This window comes from Oncorhynchus mykiss, chromosome 18 (genome assembly GCF_057628025.1).
Source record: "Oncorhynchus mykiss isolate SJ-2025 chromosome 18, ASM5762802v1, whole genome shotgun sequence".
NCBI lineage: Eukaryota > Metazoa > Chordata > Actinopteri > Salmoniformes > Salmonidae > Oncorhynchus > Oncorhynchus mykiss.
In genome coordinates, this window is record NC_143039.1 from 12,658,592 (window position 1) to 12,675,854 (window position 17,263).

A 17,263-nucleotide genomic window follows, 5' to 3' on the forward strand; every position below is an offset into this window, starting at 1 on the left:
ACGGTACATATTGTTGTGGAAAAGGTGTATTAAATTACAATTGATATTGATGATTTTTCCCATATGTGAACCTCATATGCTTGTTCTTAAGATAATTTCTAAAGTAATGTAAAATATTAAGATGTTGATGTGGTAAATACATGTTTCTGAGTATCATCAAGGCAGATATGGACATTTAGACACGACAATGATGAATACATCTAATTAAGATGTTGATGTGGTAAATACATGTTTCTGAGTATCATCAAGGCAGATATGGACATTTAGACACGACAATAATGAATACATATAATTAAGGAAACTTCCAAATAGTTAAAATAAAATGTTTTTGAATGTGAAATGTTATATAAAACACCGTAGGTGCAATTTCTGTCATTTCCAACTAAATAGCTCATTTTATGACGTAGTGGTAATGACATTTCCCCTCAGGTATTCAACGAAGCCGATAAAAATCTTTAATTATTAAATAGTTTGGTCTCAGCCACTATTAGATCTTGTTTCCAGACCGAGTGAAGAAGATATTCAGAGAAAAAGACGTTTCAAGAGATTTCATTTTCCAAAACGTTTAACATGACCGTATTAGAACAGGTTGACTATTAATATAGACATGACCGTAATAGAACAGGTTGACTATTAATATAGACATGACCGTAATAGAACAGGTTGACTATTAATATAGACATGACCGTAATAGAACAGGTTGACTATTAATATAGACATGACCGTAATAGAACAGGTTGACTATTAATATAGACATGACCGTAATAGAACAGGTTGACTATTAATATAGACATGACCGTATTAGAACAGGTTGACTATTAATATAGACATGACCGTATTAGAACAGGTTGACTATTAATATAGACATGACCGTATTAGAACAGGTTGACTATTAATATAGACATGACCGTAATAGAACAGGTTGACTATTAATATAGACATGACCGTATTAGAACAGGTTGACTATTAATATAGACATGACCGTATTAGAACAGGTTGACTATTAATATAGACATGACCGTAATAGAACAGGTTGACTATTAATATAGACATGACCGTAATAGAACAGGTTGACTATTAATATAGACATGACCGTATTAGAACAGGTTGACTATTAATATAGACATGACCGTATTAGAACAGGTTGACTATTAATATAGACATGACCGTAATAGAACAGGTTGACTATTAATATAGACATGACCGTAATAGAACAGGTTGACTATTAATATAGACATGACCGTATTAGAACAGGTTGACTATTAATATAGACATGACCGTAATAGAACAGGTTGACTATTAATATAGACATGACCGTAATAGAACAGGTTGACTATTAATATAGACATGACCGTATTAGAACAGGTTGACTATTAATATAGACATGACCGTATTAGAACAGGTTGACTATTAATATAGACATGACCGTAATAGAACAGGTTGACTATTAATATAGACATGACCGTAATAGAACAGGTTGACTATTAATATAGACATGACCGTAATAGAACAGGTTGACTATTAATATAGACATGACCGTATTAGAACAGGTTGACTATTTATATAGACATGACCGTATTAGAACAGGTTGACTATTAATATAGACATGACCGTAATAGAACAGGTTGACTATTAATATAGACATGACCGTAATAGAACAGGTTGACTATTAATATAGACATGACCGTAATAGAACAGGTTGACTATTAATATAGACATGACCGTAATAGAACAGGTTGACTATTAATATAGACATCACCGTAATAGAACAGGTTGACTATTAATATAGACATGACCGTAATAGAACAGGTTGACTATTAATATAGACATCACCGTAATAGAACAGGTTGACTATTAATATAGACATGACCGTAATAGAACAGGTTGACTATTAATATAGACATGACCGTAATAGAACAGGTTGACTATTAATATAGACATGACCGTAATAGAACAGGTTGACTATTAATATAGACATGACCGTAATAGAACAGGTTGACTATTAATATAGACATGACCGTATTAGAACAGGTTGACTATTAATATAGACATGACCGTAATAGAACAGGTTGACTATTAATATAGACATGACCGTAATAGAACAGGTTGACTATTAATATAGACATGACCGTAATAGAACAGGTTGACTATTAATATAGACATGACCGTAATAGAACAGGTTGACTATTAATATAGACATGACCGTAATAGAACAGGTTGACTATTAATATAGACATGACCGTAATAGAACAGGTTGACTATTAATATAGACATGACCGTAATAGAACAGGTTGACTATTAATATAGACATGACCGTAATAGAACAGGTTGACTATTAATATAGACATGACCGTAATAGAACAGGTTGACTATTAATATAGACATCACCGTAATAGAACAGGTTGACTATTAATATAGACATGGGTGATTTTACCACTGTAATTAGATCAACATTATGTTATGGTCATTGAATTGTTTATCCCACTAACCACGTGTTAAATGTGTAGTGTAGCCTACACTGTGTAGGACAGCCTACACTGTGTAGGACTATGAATTGGGAAGCTATAGGCTTTTTTTTAATAGGCTAATTCTGTTCTGGCCCGCAGACTAGTTACAAACTCAGCAAAAATTTACCGGAGGCCAAACCCCATTGTATCTAGTAAATTATAAACTGGGTGGTTCAGCCCTGAATGCTGATTGGCTGGGTATGACAAAACTTGTCAATTCAATTTCCCCCATCTTCATCAAACAGAGAATTCAAACGTGTGGATATAGTGCTAAACTTGAAGGACTCATTGTCTCTGTGAATTGAAATGTTGTTGCCCACCAGTGCCCTCAGAAGAGGAAACAACGATACAATGCAGTCTAACAACATCTCTCTCAAACAGCACAGATGTGATTCACTGTAGAAGCACTGGTCCTCTTTTTTAATTCCAGGTTGCATATTACAATATTTAAGGGCATATCAGATGGTCTGTTCTGACCATAACAGTCACACCAAGCATAGGGTTGGTTGGTATAAGATTGAAATGGGTAAATAATGTACCCATGAAAACCCTATGAAATAGCTCCCCAATACCATCTGATGTATATATTTAATGTATTACATGACTGGTGACCACAGCCCTTCCAACAATACATTTAAATCGTGTTTTACTGTGATTGTTCCACCCTGCTGAATGTTTTCAATGTATTCCATTTAAAATGTGTCTCCCAGTGCAGCTTTACTTCCAGGCTATTATGACACATCTGGCAGTTTCTTCCATGTTCCTGGGCCCAGTACAATAACAAAACATACGTTTGGTCACTACCATTCCACGAAAATACAATGCTATATATTTTTCTCATTGTACTACAATCCTACATTTTTGTATGGGCTGTTCTTCACATCAGGGTGCTGCTGCAGGCTCTCTGCGTCTCTTGATCATGTCGGGCGGGCCGGGTACAAAGCTCAAGACGCCTCTCCACTTTCCTCCGGTAGTTATTTAACAAGCTGATAACACATCACTCCCGACAGACACAAGCAAAAACTCTTGCATAAATGTAGCAGCCTGTGCACCTAATCATTAGTGATCTGACATGCTGTATTACATGGAAACTGTAGGCTACTAACAACAGCAGTTACATAGTCTAGTTTACTATGGCCCTGTCCCTCTGACCAGGGTAAACAAAGTGGTAATGTTGTGTATTGTATATACAGTATGTCACTTCACACAGTTTATTTCATTTAATCATACACAAGAGAAAAAAAAGTGGTTGCCCATCGGGGTGGCAGGCTAGCCTAGTGGTTAGAGTGTAGAGGAGGCAGGTAGCCTAGTGGTTAGAGCGTTGGGCCAGTAACCAAAAGGTTGCAAGATTGAATCCCCGAGCTGACAAGGTAAAAATCTGTTGTTCTGCCTCTGAACAAGGCAGTTAACCCACTGTTCCTAGGCCATCATTGTAAATAAGAATTTGTTCTTAGCTGACTTGACTAGTTAAATAAAAGTTTTTTTTTTTTAAATTAATGTACAAACATTTTTCATAACATCCTTGTCATTTAGCAGATGCTCTTATCCAGAGCGATTTACAGGAAACATTAAGGGTTCATTGCCTTGCTCAAGGGCACAATGACAGATATTTCACCTAGTCGGCTCGAGATTCAAACCAGCAACCTTTCAGTTACTGGCCCAACACTCTTAACCACTAGGCTACCTGCCGCCAGATCAATTAACTTCAATAGTTATTCAAATACATTCATCATCAATGACTAAAATAATGAATCTAGTATTAAAATAAAATTAAACTAACACAAGTAGTCGATTCATAGCTTGTTTATCATTAAACAAAGTTGTTTAGTAATATAAAATAATCTACCCAAACTAAAGCTGAAAACTGATCATCACACCATCTTTATCTGATATACACAGAGTGTACAAAACATTAGAAACACCTTCCTAATATTGAGTTGCACCCCCGTTGTCCTCAGAACATCCTCAATTCGTCGGGGCATAGACTGTCCAAGGTGTTGAGAGCGTTCTACAGGGATTCTGGCCCATGTTGACTCCAATGCATCCCACAATTGTGTCAATGTGGCTGGGAGTGGATCTCTACTCCGAATAGCTCCTTCCATCTCCTCCCACAGATGCACAATTGGATTGAGATCTGGTGACTCGGCAGGCCACTGCAGTAAACTGAATTCACTGTCATGTTCTTGGAACCATTCCTGGTCAAGCCTTGTGGCATAATGCTGCTGAAGAAATCTATTTGCAGATGGATACACTGCTGCCATGAAGGGAGGCACCTGATTGGCAATGATGTTTAGATATCCTGTGGCATTCAAATGTTGCTCCACTTCTATCAAGGGGTCCAATATGTGCCATTAAAACACACTCCACACCATCACCACCAGCCTGCAATGTTGACACACAGCAGGGATGCATGTACTCGTGGTTTCCTCCATACCCTAGTCCTCCCATCAGCATAACACAGCAGGAACCAGGATTCATCAGACCAGGCAATATTTTTCAATTTTTCCAGTGTCCAGTGTTTTCATTCCTTAGCCCACAGTTTCTTATTTTTTGCTGAAAGCTAATGGGGATCCATAATAAATACACAAAAACTCGATCATTAAGGATCATAGCGTTCAGCTGGTCAGTCTATGTGATGGAAAGAGCAGGTGTCCTTAATGTTTTATACACTCAGTGTATGTTGTGTCCAACAGCTCAGGGAAGCAGTACCACCCAGTCAACCACTCCATTGTGAGACGACTCACAGAGGATATTCAACCCTAAGGGCAAATCCAAGGTCATCTCAATATCTTTACAGTAGATGATAACAAAATACACAAACTGGCAAGGTTCACATTGATCAGTAAAATAAAGACAGTCCAACATTCTAGAACGCTCCCTTTCCTCTGCACAGTTCTCTCACACTGAGAAACAATAGGATTGCAAATGTTCTACGCTTTCTTCATTTGATCCAGCTCACTGTTATCACTTCTTTTACGAGACTTAAGTGATGGAGTGACTTTAATCTCAGCTGGTCTTTGAGAACTGATGAGGCTCTTCTGATTTGATTCATATTTGATGTATTTTTAACTGGCCCATTCGAGATAAACTTTTTAAAAGTCAGAGCAGGTGTAAGGCTTCTCTCCTGTATGCATATGTTTATGTTTTCAGGTGGCCCAGTAGAGAAACTTTTCCCAGTCATGAACGTATGCATACACAGTCAGAGCAGGAGTAAGGCTTCTCTCCTGTGTGTGTTCTCTGATGACCTATTAGCCCAGAGTATGTTGTGAAGCATTTTACACAATCAGAGCAGGAGTAAGGCTTCTCCCCTGTGTGTGTTCTCTGATGAACTTTAAGCTCAGTTGATGTTGTGAAACATTTTACACAGTCAGAGCACAAGTAAGGCTTCTCTCCTGTATGTATACGTTCATGTGTTTTTAAGTTGCACAGTCGAGAGAAGCCCTTTCCACAGTCGGAGCAGGAGTAAGGCTTCTCTCCTGTATGTATACGCTCATGTGTGTTTAGGTGGCCCAGTCGAGAGAAACTCGCCCCACAGTCAGAGCATAAGTAAGGCTTCTCTCCTGTGTGTGTTCTCTGATGAATTTTTAGCTTAGTTGATGATGTGAAACTTTTTACACAATTAGAGCAGGAGTAAGGCTTCTCTCCTGTGTGTGTTCTCCGGTGACCTTCAAGCCCAGAGCATGTTGAGAAGCATTTTACACAATCAGTGCAGGAGTAAGGCTTCTCTCCTGTGTGTGTTCTCTGATGAACTTTTAGCTCAGTTGATGTTGCGAAGCATTTTAAACAGTCAGAGCAGAAGTAAGGCTTCTCTCCTGTATGTATACGTTCATGTGTTTTTAGGTGGCCCAGTCGAGAGAAACTCTTTCCACAGTCAGAGCAGGAGTAAGGCTTTACTCCTGTATGCATACGTTTGTGTGTTTTTAAGTTGCCCAGTCGAGAGAAACTCTTTCCACAGTCAGAGCAGGAGTGAGGCTTCTCTCCTGTATGTATACGTTTATGTGTTTTTAGGTGTCCCAGTCGAGAGAAACTAGCCCCACAGTCAGAGCATAAGTAAGGCTTCTCTCCTGTGTGTGTTCTCTGATGAATTTTTAGCTTAGTTGACGATGTGAAGCATTTTACACAATTAGAGCAGGAGTAGGTCTTCTCTCCTGTGTGTATCCGTTCATGAACTGTCAGAAATTGTAATGTTGTGAAATTCTTCCCACAGTCAGTACAGGAATAGGGATTCTCTCCTGTGTGTATTTGTAGGTGTATTTTTAACTTTGATAGAATTGAGAAACTCTCCTTACAATGTGGGCAGTGGTGAGACCTCTTAGCTCTGTGATCTTCCTGCTGTTGCTCTCTGGATGTAGAGATTGTCTCAACATGGTCCCCTGTGTGAATAACATCAGAAGAACTAGTCAGTTGGTATTGGTAAAAAATAAACCTGTTATGTCAGATCAAAAAGACTGGTCCTGATTAAATGAAGATTTCATGGTAAAAACTAAAAAATATATAATTGCACAAGAGGTTCACAGACTTTCAAGCAGCACTGTATATATTTGCCACTGCTCGACTAAAAAAAACTTGGTCGACCAACATCTATCCACCAAACAATCGACCAGTTGACTAAACGAGGTCAGCCATTTAGGCCAAAAGGGGCAAAAGGGATGAATTATATGAGTCATATCTTCCTCCACTCACTATCACAAGTAGAGGTCGACCGATTAATCGGAATGGCCGATTAATTAGGGCCGATTTCAAGTTTTCATAACAATCGGAAATCTGTATTTTTGGACAACGATTTTGCAGATGTTTTATTTTTACACCTTTATTTAATCTTTATTTAACTAGGCAAGTCAGTTAAGAACACATTCTTATTTTCAATGACGGCCTAGGAACGGTGGGTTAACTGCCTCGTTCAGGTGCAGAACGACAGATTTTCACCTTGTCAGCTCGGGGGATCCAATCTTGCAACCTTACAGTCAACTAGTCCAACGCAATAACGACCTGCCTCTTGTTGCACTCCACAAGGAGACTGCCTGTTACGCGAATGCAGTAAGCCAAGGTAAGTTGCTAGCTAGCATTAAACTTATCTTATAAAAAACAATCAATCAATCATAATCACTAGTTAACTACACATGGTTGATGATATTACTATCATTGCGTTGCGTATACGCGTTGCGTATAATCTGACTGAGCATACAAGTATCTAAGTATCTGACTGAGCGGTGGTGGGCAGAAGCCGGTACGTAAACATTAATTCAAACAGCACTTTCGTGCGTTTTGCCAGCAGCTCTTCGTTGTGCGTCAAGCATTGCACTGTTTATGACTTCAAGCCTATCAACCCCCGAGATGAGGCTGGTGTGACCGAAGTTAAATGGCTGGCTAGTTAGCGAGCGCTAATAGCATTTCAAACGTCACTTGCTCTGAGCCTTGGAGTGGTTGTTTCCCTTGCTCTGCATGGGTAACGCTGCTTCGAGTGTGGCTGTTGTCGTTGTGTTCCTGGTTCGAGCCCAGGGAGGAGCGAGGAGAGGGACGGAAGCTATACTGTTACACTGGCAATACTAAAGTTCCTATAAGTACATACAATAGTCAAAGCTAAATGAAATACAAATAGTATAGTGTAGTCCTATAATTCCTATAATAACTACAACCTAAAACTTCTTACCTGGGAATATTGAAGACTTGTGTTAAAAGGAACCAGCTTTCATATGTTATCATGTTCTGAGCAAGGAACTGAAACGTTAACTTTCTTACATGGCACATATTGCACTTTTACTTTCTTCTCCAACACTTTGTTTATGCATTATTTAAACCAAATTGAACATGTTTCATTATTTATTTGAGACTAAATTGATTTTATTGATGTATTATATTAAGTTCAAATAAGTGTTCATTCAGTATTGTTTTAATTGTCATTATTACAAATACATTTTAAAAAATTGGCCGATTAATCGGTATCAACTGTTTTGGTCCTCCAATAATCGGTATCAGCGTTGAAAAATCATAATCGGTCGACCTCTAATCAAAAGGGTTAGTAACTACAGACTCATTTCATAGAACTTCAAAACACTGGCAGTTTGTCTACTTCACTTCTTTAGTCTGCTCTCTGATCACTCCAGATAGCCCAGTTGTTCAGGGATGTGATGTCAGAATTACAGAAGTCAACCTATCAATAGGCTGGTCATAACTTAAGGAGGTCTAATTTATGAAGATATAGTTAGAATCTGTTCTTACCATGAGAAACAGATTTCCCAATCTTCTCCTCCTCTTCTTCATCTTTAATGTTGACATTCAGCTCCAGTGTTTGACTGCAGTCTTCCAGCTTCACTGATGCCATCTCTGGATCCTGCAGAGCAAACTGGGCTCCCCTGTCACAATCAGGACCCAGTGACTGTAGGTTTGGACTCAGTATGGAAGGAGAGAGGCAGGCTGGGATTGTCCTCACTGTTGATGTTACCAGCCTCAGACTTAATCTGAGTCAGCCAGTAGTAATAAAGAGACACGGACACAAAGGTTAGTCTTGAAAGTTCTGGCACTTTCTTTATTCTAAAACGATATTAGATCAGGTAGCTAAGCATTGACAACAAACCATTCAATTAATTTCAAATCAGACAAGGCTACGCGACGTAAATGCACTAAACCTATAGTAGATTTCCTAAATTCACACACAGAGCATTCAGAAAGTATTCAGACCCCTTGACTTCTCCACGTTTTGTTACGTTACAGCCTTATTATAAAATGGATTCAATAGTTTTTTTCCCTCACCAATCTACAGACGATACCCCATAATGACAAAGCAAAAACATGTTTTTAGATTTTATTTCTCCAAATGTATTAAAAATTACCAACTGAAACATCACATTTACATAAGTATTCAGACCCTTTACTCAGTACTTTTTTGGAGCACCTTTGGCAGCGATTACAGCCTCGAGTCTTCTAGGGTATGACGCTACAAGCTTGGCACACCTGTATTTGGGGAGTTTCTCCCATTCTTCTCTGCATTTCCTCTCAAGCTCTGTCAGGTTGGACGGTGAGCATCGCTGAACGGCCATTTTCAGGTCTCTCCAGGGATGTTCGATCTGGTTCAAGTCAGGGGTCTGGCTGGGCCACTCAAAGACATTTAGAGACTTGTCCCAAAGCCACTCCTGCATTGTCTTGGCTGTGTGCTTAGGGCCGTTGTCCTGTTGGAAGGTGAACCTTCACCCCAGTCTGAGGTCATTGGAAGGTTTTCATTAAGGATCTCTCTGTAATTTGCTCCATTCATCTTTCCCTCGATTCTGATTAGTCTCGAAGTCCCTGCCGCTGAAAAACATCCCCACAGCATGATGATGCCACCACCATGCTTCACCGTAGGGATGGTGCCAGGTTTTCTCCAGATGTGTTTCATCAGACCAGAGAATCTTGTTTCTCCTGGTCTGAGAGTCCTTTAGGTGCCTTTTGGCAAACTCCAAGTGGTCTGTCATGTGCCTTTTACTAAGGACTGGCTTCCGTCTGGACACTGCCATAAAGTGTGGTGGAGTGCTGCAGAGATGGTTGTCCTTCTAGAAGGTTCTCCCATCTCCACAGAGGAACTCTGGAGCTCTGTCAGAATGACCATCGGGTTCTTGGTCACCTCCCTGACCAAGGCCCTTCTACTTGATTACTCAGTTTGGCCGGGGGGCCAGCTCTAGGAAGAGTCAATCCTGTCTCAGAGCTCTGCGGACAAATCCTTCGACCTCATGGCTTGGTTTTTGCTCTGACGTGCACTGTCAAATGTGGGACCTTATATAGACAGGTGTGTGCCTTTCCAAATCATGTCCAATCAATTGAATTTACCACAGGTGGACAACAATCAAGTTGTAGAAACATCTCAAGGATGATCAATGAAAACAGGATGCACCTGACCTCAATTCTGAGTCTCATAGCAAAGGGTCCGAATACTTATGTAAATAAAGTTTGTTATGTTCGCAAACAAATCTAAAAATCTGTTTTCGCTTTGTCATTATGGCATATTGTGTGTAGATTGATGAGGAACATTTAAATTGAATAAATTTTAGAATAAGGCTAAAGTAACAAAATGTGGAAAAGGGGAAGGGGTCTGAATACTTTCCAAATGCATTGTGAGGAACTGGCAACTCGTTCTCATTCTGAGAAATAAGGTTGGCCCCTTGATTTAACATCTGAAGAAAGTGGACAGGCTAACAAGCTTTTCAGTTGGAGACAGAAAGAAGGGTGTGTTCATAACAATTCAACTGTTCAACCTTGTTATCTAGCAAATGGATCCAAATTGGCTAAACATGAAATATAAAAGATTAGCTGGCTAGTCACTAGCACGTGGGCTTGAGAGATTTTTGAGGCCTGTGTTAATGTTCTATAACGCCTACAATAAGTTAGTCCTTACTAGTTACATTTGTAAAAAAAAAGGGCATCAAATAATGAATGATTAGTGGGTGTTGTGGTTCTATTTAGCCTCGGTATAACTTCACAAGCCCTGAATTCATTAGATTATTGCTGACTGTTTGAAATGCAGTGTATTCAACCTTTATTTGTACAAGGCTTATTTAGAGAGAATCTAAACTGAGATATTTATGGTGAATCACCTAGAAGTTTGAAGAACTGAAGATAAAGCTGTATGATTTTTTGGTCCATATCGTCCAGCCCCAATGGAGAACATTAGAGTAAAGTACAATACGTTATACTGTACTATACTCTGTACTGTTGTACTCTACTGAACTAACTGTTACTTTTCTTTCCTGTACTCTACTGTACTGAATTAAGCTTTACTTTCGTGTACTCTGCTGTAGTGCTTTCAAATCTTGTGAAATTAGCTATGTTTCCAAGAAGTTATACAGTGATTTTTGTTGTTGTTGACATTTAGAAAAATGTTGAATAGAAAATAGATCAGACAATTGCCCACTAGGTTGTTTCCATTTAACTATCTTGTGCTGATAAAACAGTCGCACAAAATTATTTGGCAATCATAATTTATTTGATACATTTTATTATTGTTATTATTATTATTATTATGTTATTGTTAATATATTATATTTGATAATGTTTTCATCCTCATTTGTCAGAATAAAGAAACATTGACAAAAGAGAGATCCACCCGTCAAACAGATAAAAATGTTGTCGAGCATTAAAACATATAAAACTATATCTGCCGTTTCCATTACACATGTCGCAAATAATGTTTTTACCACATTGCTTTGTTGAATGCACCCAGGTCAATGAAAACCTGCCTAATGATGTCTGAGTGATTGGTTCAGATTTGGTCCTGTTTAATGTCGGTCCGTGTTTACAGGGGTGTATCCTACAGTGTCGGCCTATAACTTTATGAATGTCCATCCATGTGGAAGGTCTAGCGTTTGTAAAACAGCCCGTTGCATTGGCTTTATTAGTCCTGGTTCCTGTGATTAATCATTTTGGCTATTTAAGCTCTGAAAAGGCCCATCAGCTACCCAACTTTATCAGGAGTTATCCTGAGCCTATTGGCAATGAGAATCAATGTGTTTAACACAGAGGGTTCAACTCCCGGACAACAGAGGTTTCAGAGTCCTGCAATAGAGCTGAGATGCTAATATTTGTGTAAACTCTACATAGTTGTGATCTGTGGGTGTCACTGAGTAGACTGAACAATCCATAGGTAAGACTGTAGAGTGCAATATGAATGTCCAACACAAACAAAAGACCCTCCATACTCAACTGGTGGACCTCTGTCCGGATCTGCGGACCCCCTCATTTTTGCCGTTGGGCTTCGATGGATATTGTCATTTATTGGCATAGTAACAAATCCCTAACTTGCAATACCAAAATCTAAACAACCCTCTAATTGGCAGAGAAAACATTTAGCTGTTTTAAAGCTCATTTCCTGCAATTCAATTCTAAACCTGTTTTGTGTGTTTATATATCCCCCTCCCTCTCTTTCCCCCAATATCCAATATCCATCTGGACCTTTGTCACCTAGGAAATGTGTCAAAGTCCTGCAATAAGAGCTACGAAGCTAATATTTGTGTTAACTCTTGGTAATTGTTTTCTGTGGGTGTCACCCGTTTCATGGGTGCATATATGTGCATATATGAATGCCCCCAATGCAATTTTGCGTTCTAAAACCGCCAGTGTGATTTCAAGTTTTTTTCTAGTTATTTTTTCACTTTTTAATACTTTTTAAAAAATAGGCAAGTCAGTTAAGAACAAATTCTAATTTAGAATTATAGGATTATAGAATTATAGGCCAAACCTGGAGGACGCTGGGCCAATTGTGCGCCACCCTATGAGACTAATTCATTATTGTAATTCCTTTTAAATTGAGTAACAACAATCGAACCATGTTTAGCGTTATCTAGTCCAGACATGGCATGATAACACTATTTTGTATCAGTTTGCGTGACTTTCAATGAGGGACTTTTATTTTGAGGGAGAACCGCAAATTCCACTATTGTGGCTAATCGTTATTGTAGCTATCTTCACATACGTAGGGACAAGCGGGTACCAGGGCTGTTTCAAGCAGATGGACGGAGACGTTGGCCACATTCCGATATGAAAGTATTATGTAGAACAAACATGCCTCCGATTCTAAGGAATCATGTCAGTTCTATTCAGAGCATTTCTATCTGCAACTTTCCAAAACGTTTTTGTTCTGAACATCCCCAGGCGAAACCCACTGAGCTATATACGAACCTGGAAAGCCTCACATATGAACGTGTGGTGGACTCCGCATCGTGCGCTTGTAAAATATTGTTTTGCGCGTTCTTCACACACTCAGTTTGGCACAAAACCTTTCCCAAACGTGATAATACCTTAACGGGTGTGTTATCTAACATGTTATGTTCTTTCGATATTAGACCGTTTAAACGTGCTATTACATACCTGTAGTAATAAGGAGAAAAGGACAGCACAGTTCAGGCGTTTTCTTTATTGTAAAGAATGGTGTGCGCCTGCCGGAACTTCCTGTTCCCCCCACTACCACAGCGTTCCAAATAGCGACCTCTATTGGATTGATGGACTTACTACTTTTGTAGATGATATTTATTTTCGGTGATTGTGGAGGCCAGGTCATCTGATGCAGCACTCCATCACTGTCCTTCTTGGTCAAATAGCACTTACACAGCATTGTCCTGTTGTTAATTTAAATTCCATGAATTAAACAAAATCATTATATTTACCCCCAAAACTACAATGATTCAGTAGGTCAATAAAGTTGCAGTACTCTAGCAGGTCTCACAGCTGCTTATGATTGACAAAACATGTTAGAGAATAGGTCCGATTTAGCTTTGTGATGCTCCTTTCAACTTCCTGTCTTGTTCAGCTTCAGAAAAACAGTAAATATGTCAATTGAAACATGTTTTTTTGGTCATTGATTGTGCAGAAGAGAAGAGTTTGACCAGTATAAATTCATGTACAACCTTAATTTTTTATTGGCAGATAAATTAAGCAGGTTTCAATTGTTATCCAAACATATTCATCATTAATGATTAAAAGAACAAATCTAGTTTTAAAATACAATTCATTAAACAAAAAGTATCCACCCAAACTAATGGTGAAAACTGATCATCACACCATCTCTATCTGATACATGTTGTGCCATCTCATTCTCACAGAAAACTGCAGAGGGAAGCAGTACCACCCAGTCAACCACCCTCACAGAGGATATTCAACCCTAAAGGCAAATCTAAGGTGCTCTAAATATCTTTAGAAGCTATCAAAACACACCAAAACTGACCAGGTGCATACTGATCAGTAAAGTAAAGAGAGGCTAACATTCTATAACGCTCCCTTTCCTCTGCACAGCTCTCTCAAAGTGAGAAACAATAGGACTAAAATAGAGTGTGTTACAACTTCTTGATAATTAAGTGATGGAATTATTTCAATCTACACTAGTCAGAGAACTGATGAGGATTCTCACATGATGTATGTTGGTGTCTTTTTAAGTGGCCATGTTGAGAGAAACTCTTCCAACAGAGCAGGGGTAAAGCTTCTCTCCTGTGTGTATACATTGGTGTTAAGTTGATCTGCTGAGAGAAAATATTCTCGCAGTCAGAACAGGAGTAGGGCTTCTCTCCAGTGTTGAATTATGAACTGTCAGAGCAGAGATACAGATTCTCTCCTGTGTGTATTTTTAGCTTTGATAGAATTGGGAAAATCTCCTCAATGTAGGCAGTGGTGAGACCTAGCTCTGATCTTCCTGCTGTTGCTCTCTGGATGTAGATAATGTCTCAATATGGTCTCCTGTGTGAACAACATCAGAAGAACAATTCAGTTGGTGTGAAACACCAGAAGCTTGTTATTTTCAGGCTTTGGCTTCCTCTCTGCCTTTTCCCTGAAAAACAGATGCTTCCGGTGTTCGTTGACTCCGCTGAGGGTGCAGGTACCGAGACCAAAACCCCAAAGAGCAATGCAGAAGCACAGTGGCTAGTAAATACTTCCTAGAAGGAAGTGGCCGGGCTCTGGCTGGGTCACTCAAGGACATTACGAGACTTGCCCAGAAGCCCCTCCTGCTTTGTCTTGAATGTGTGTTTAGGGTTGTTGTCCTGTTGGATGGTGAACCTTCACCCCAGTCTGAAGTCCTGCGCACACTCTGGAGCAGTTTTTCATCAAGCATCTCTCTGACATCTACTGTCAACTGTGGGACCTTATATAGACAGGTGTGTGCCTTTACAAAGCATGTCCAATCAATTGAATTTACCACAGGTGGACTCTAATCAAGTTGTAGAAACATCAAGGATAATCAGTGGAAACAGGATACACCAGAGCTCAATTTCAAGTCTGATAGCGAAAGGTCTGAATACTTATGTAAATAAGTATTTCTGTTTAAATTTGTTTTTTTGCAAACATTTCTAAAAACGTGTTTTCTTTAGTATTATGGGGTATTGTGTGTAGATTGCTGAGGAAAACGTTTTATTTAATACATTTTAGAATAAGGCTATAAAGTAACAAAATGTGGAAAAAGTCAAAGGGGTCTAAATACTTTCGAAAGCACTGTAGCTAATTTAGAAAAACGGGATTGTCTTCTTGTCCTCCTTTTTAATGTTACAAATAACAATGAATATCAACAACTCTGTCTCTGTTATATGTTTCGTTCTAGTAGGCATTTTCCCAGGTGGCTTGTGGCAAACTTTAAACTACACTTTTTATGGATATCTTTAAGAAATGGCTTTCTTCTTGCCACTCTTCCATAAAGGCCAGATTTGTGCAATATACGACTGACTGATTGTTGTCCTATGGACAGAGTCTCCCACCTCAGCTGTAGATCTCTGCAGTTCATCCAGAGTGATCATGGGCCTCTTGGCTGCATCTCTGATCAGTCTTCTCCTTGTATGAGCTGAAAGTTTAGAGGGACGGCCAGGTCTTGGTAGATTTGCAGTGGTCTGATACTCCTTCCATTTCAATATTTTTATTTTTATTTTACCTTTATTTAACTAGGCAAGTCAGTTAAGAACAAATTCTTATTTTCAATGACAGCCTAGGAACAATGGGTTAACTGCCTGTTCAGGGGCAGAACGACAGATTTGTACCTTGTCAGCTCGGGGGTTTGAACTTGCAACCTTCCAGTTACTAGTCCAACGCTCTAACCACTAGGCTACCCTGCCGCCCCACTAGGCTACCCTGCCGGTTTAAGCCTATAGCTAGCTATGCCTTGCTAACTAGTTATTGTGTTATCCAGCTAGCAATAAAAGTGGATTCTAACACGAAAGATATGTATAACTAACCCAAGATTGACCACACCCTGTTTCCAATGGGGAACTTTTATTATGAAGGCAAGCCGTAAATTCCACTGATGTGGATAATCGTTATTGTGGCTAGCTTCACACAAAGGTGAGCCCAGCTAGCTAGCGAGTAGCGACCATATCATAGCTATTTGTCAGCTTCAGGTTAGGTAACTTACACCCTACAGTAGCTAGTCAAGGTTAGAAAGCTACCTAGCTAATCCAAACAAAACTCAACATACTACATGGAAAGTATATTCTGTACAATGTGATATGGTAACTAGTTAGCAGGCCTAACAATAACGCCAGCTAACGTTAGCTAGCTACGGTTATGGCACTGCAGTTAGCTAGCAGGCCAAAATGCTAACTAACTTCCTCGTTCAGCAGAATTCATGTATCCCCCAAAGAAAACTAAACAAATTCAACGGAAAACGTACCTTTCTCTCTCCTGTCTTGACGTTTTTGTCTCGTCTTATAACACGTTTTTTTCTTTTGCGACAATCTACTAGACTATATACTAGATATTTATAGAATAAATCATACATAGTTTGATGTTTCTGTGATTTCAATAGATCTGTAACAAACGGTGAATTAGTTATTGTTTTATACAGTTTTAAATGACATTTGATAGATTATGTATTTCTATCAAGTCAACTGGAAATTATACTCAAAACAAAGGTTGTAAAAGTATGCTAGACATTTATAGAGTAAACCATATCTATTTTCATGTGACAATCAATGAATTAGTTATTGATTTTTGCCATTTTAAAAGTCTTTGGGCGAATGAATGAAATAAAACGAACTTTACATCGGTCTGCCTACTCATGTGATTTAAAAAAAAATAATCTTTAGGCAAGTCATTTACAAACACATTTTTATTTACAATGACGGCCTACCAGGGAACAGTGGGTTAACTGCATTGTTCAGAGAGAGAGATTTTTACCTTGTCATGTCGAAGATTCGACACAGCAACATTTCAGTTACTTGTCCCGCTCTTACTCTAATAACTAGGCTACCTGTGATGCTGGGATAGGTATGATACGCAGTGAGAGCTATTGTGAACAAACCATTGCAGTTATGATATTG

The 17,263-nt window shown here is 38.9% G+C and overlaps 2 protein-coding genes across 3 annotated transcripts in view; one reads left to right on the plus strand and one right to left on the minus strand.

Annotated features, from left to right (window-relative positions):
• LOC110514545 (uncharacterized) overlaps positions 1–17,263 on the plus strand; it is a 101,382-nt gene that overhangs the window by 20,908 nt on the left and 63,211 nt on the right. The window lies entirely within an intron of this gene.
• LOC149975388 (uncharacterized) lies at positions 3,080–13,423 on the minus strand. The gene is made up of 3 exons (XM_090207116.1): positions 13,341–13,423; positions 8,727–8,965; positions 3,080–6,880 (listed from the first exon to the last, which is right to left on the minus strand). The coding sequence occupies exons 2-3, from the start codon at positions 8,827–8,829 to the stop codon at positions 5,685–5,687; spliced, it is 1,299 nt and encodes a 432-aa protein (XP_090063242.1). The 5' UTR covers positions 8,830–8,965; positions 13,341–13,423; the 3' UTR covers positions 3,080–5,684.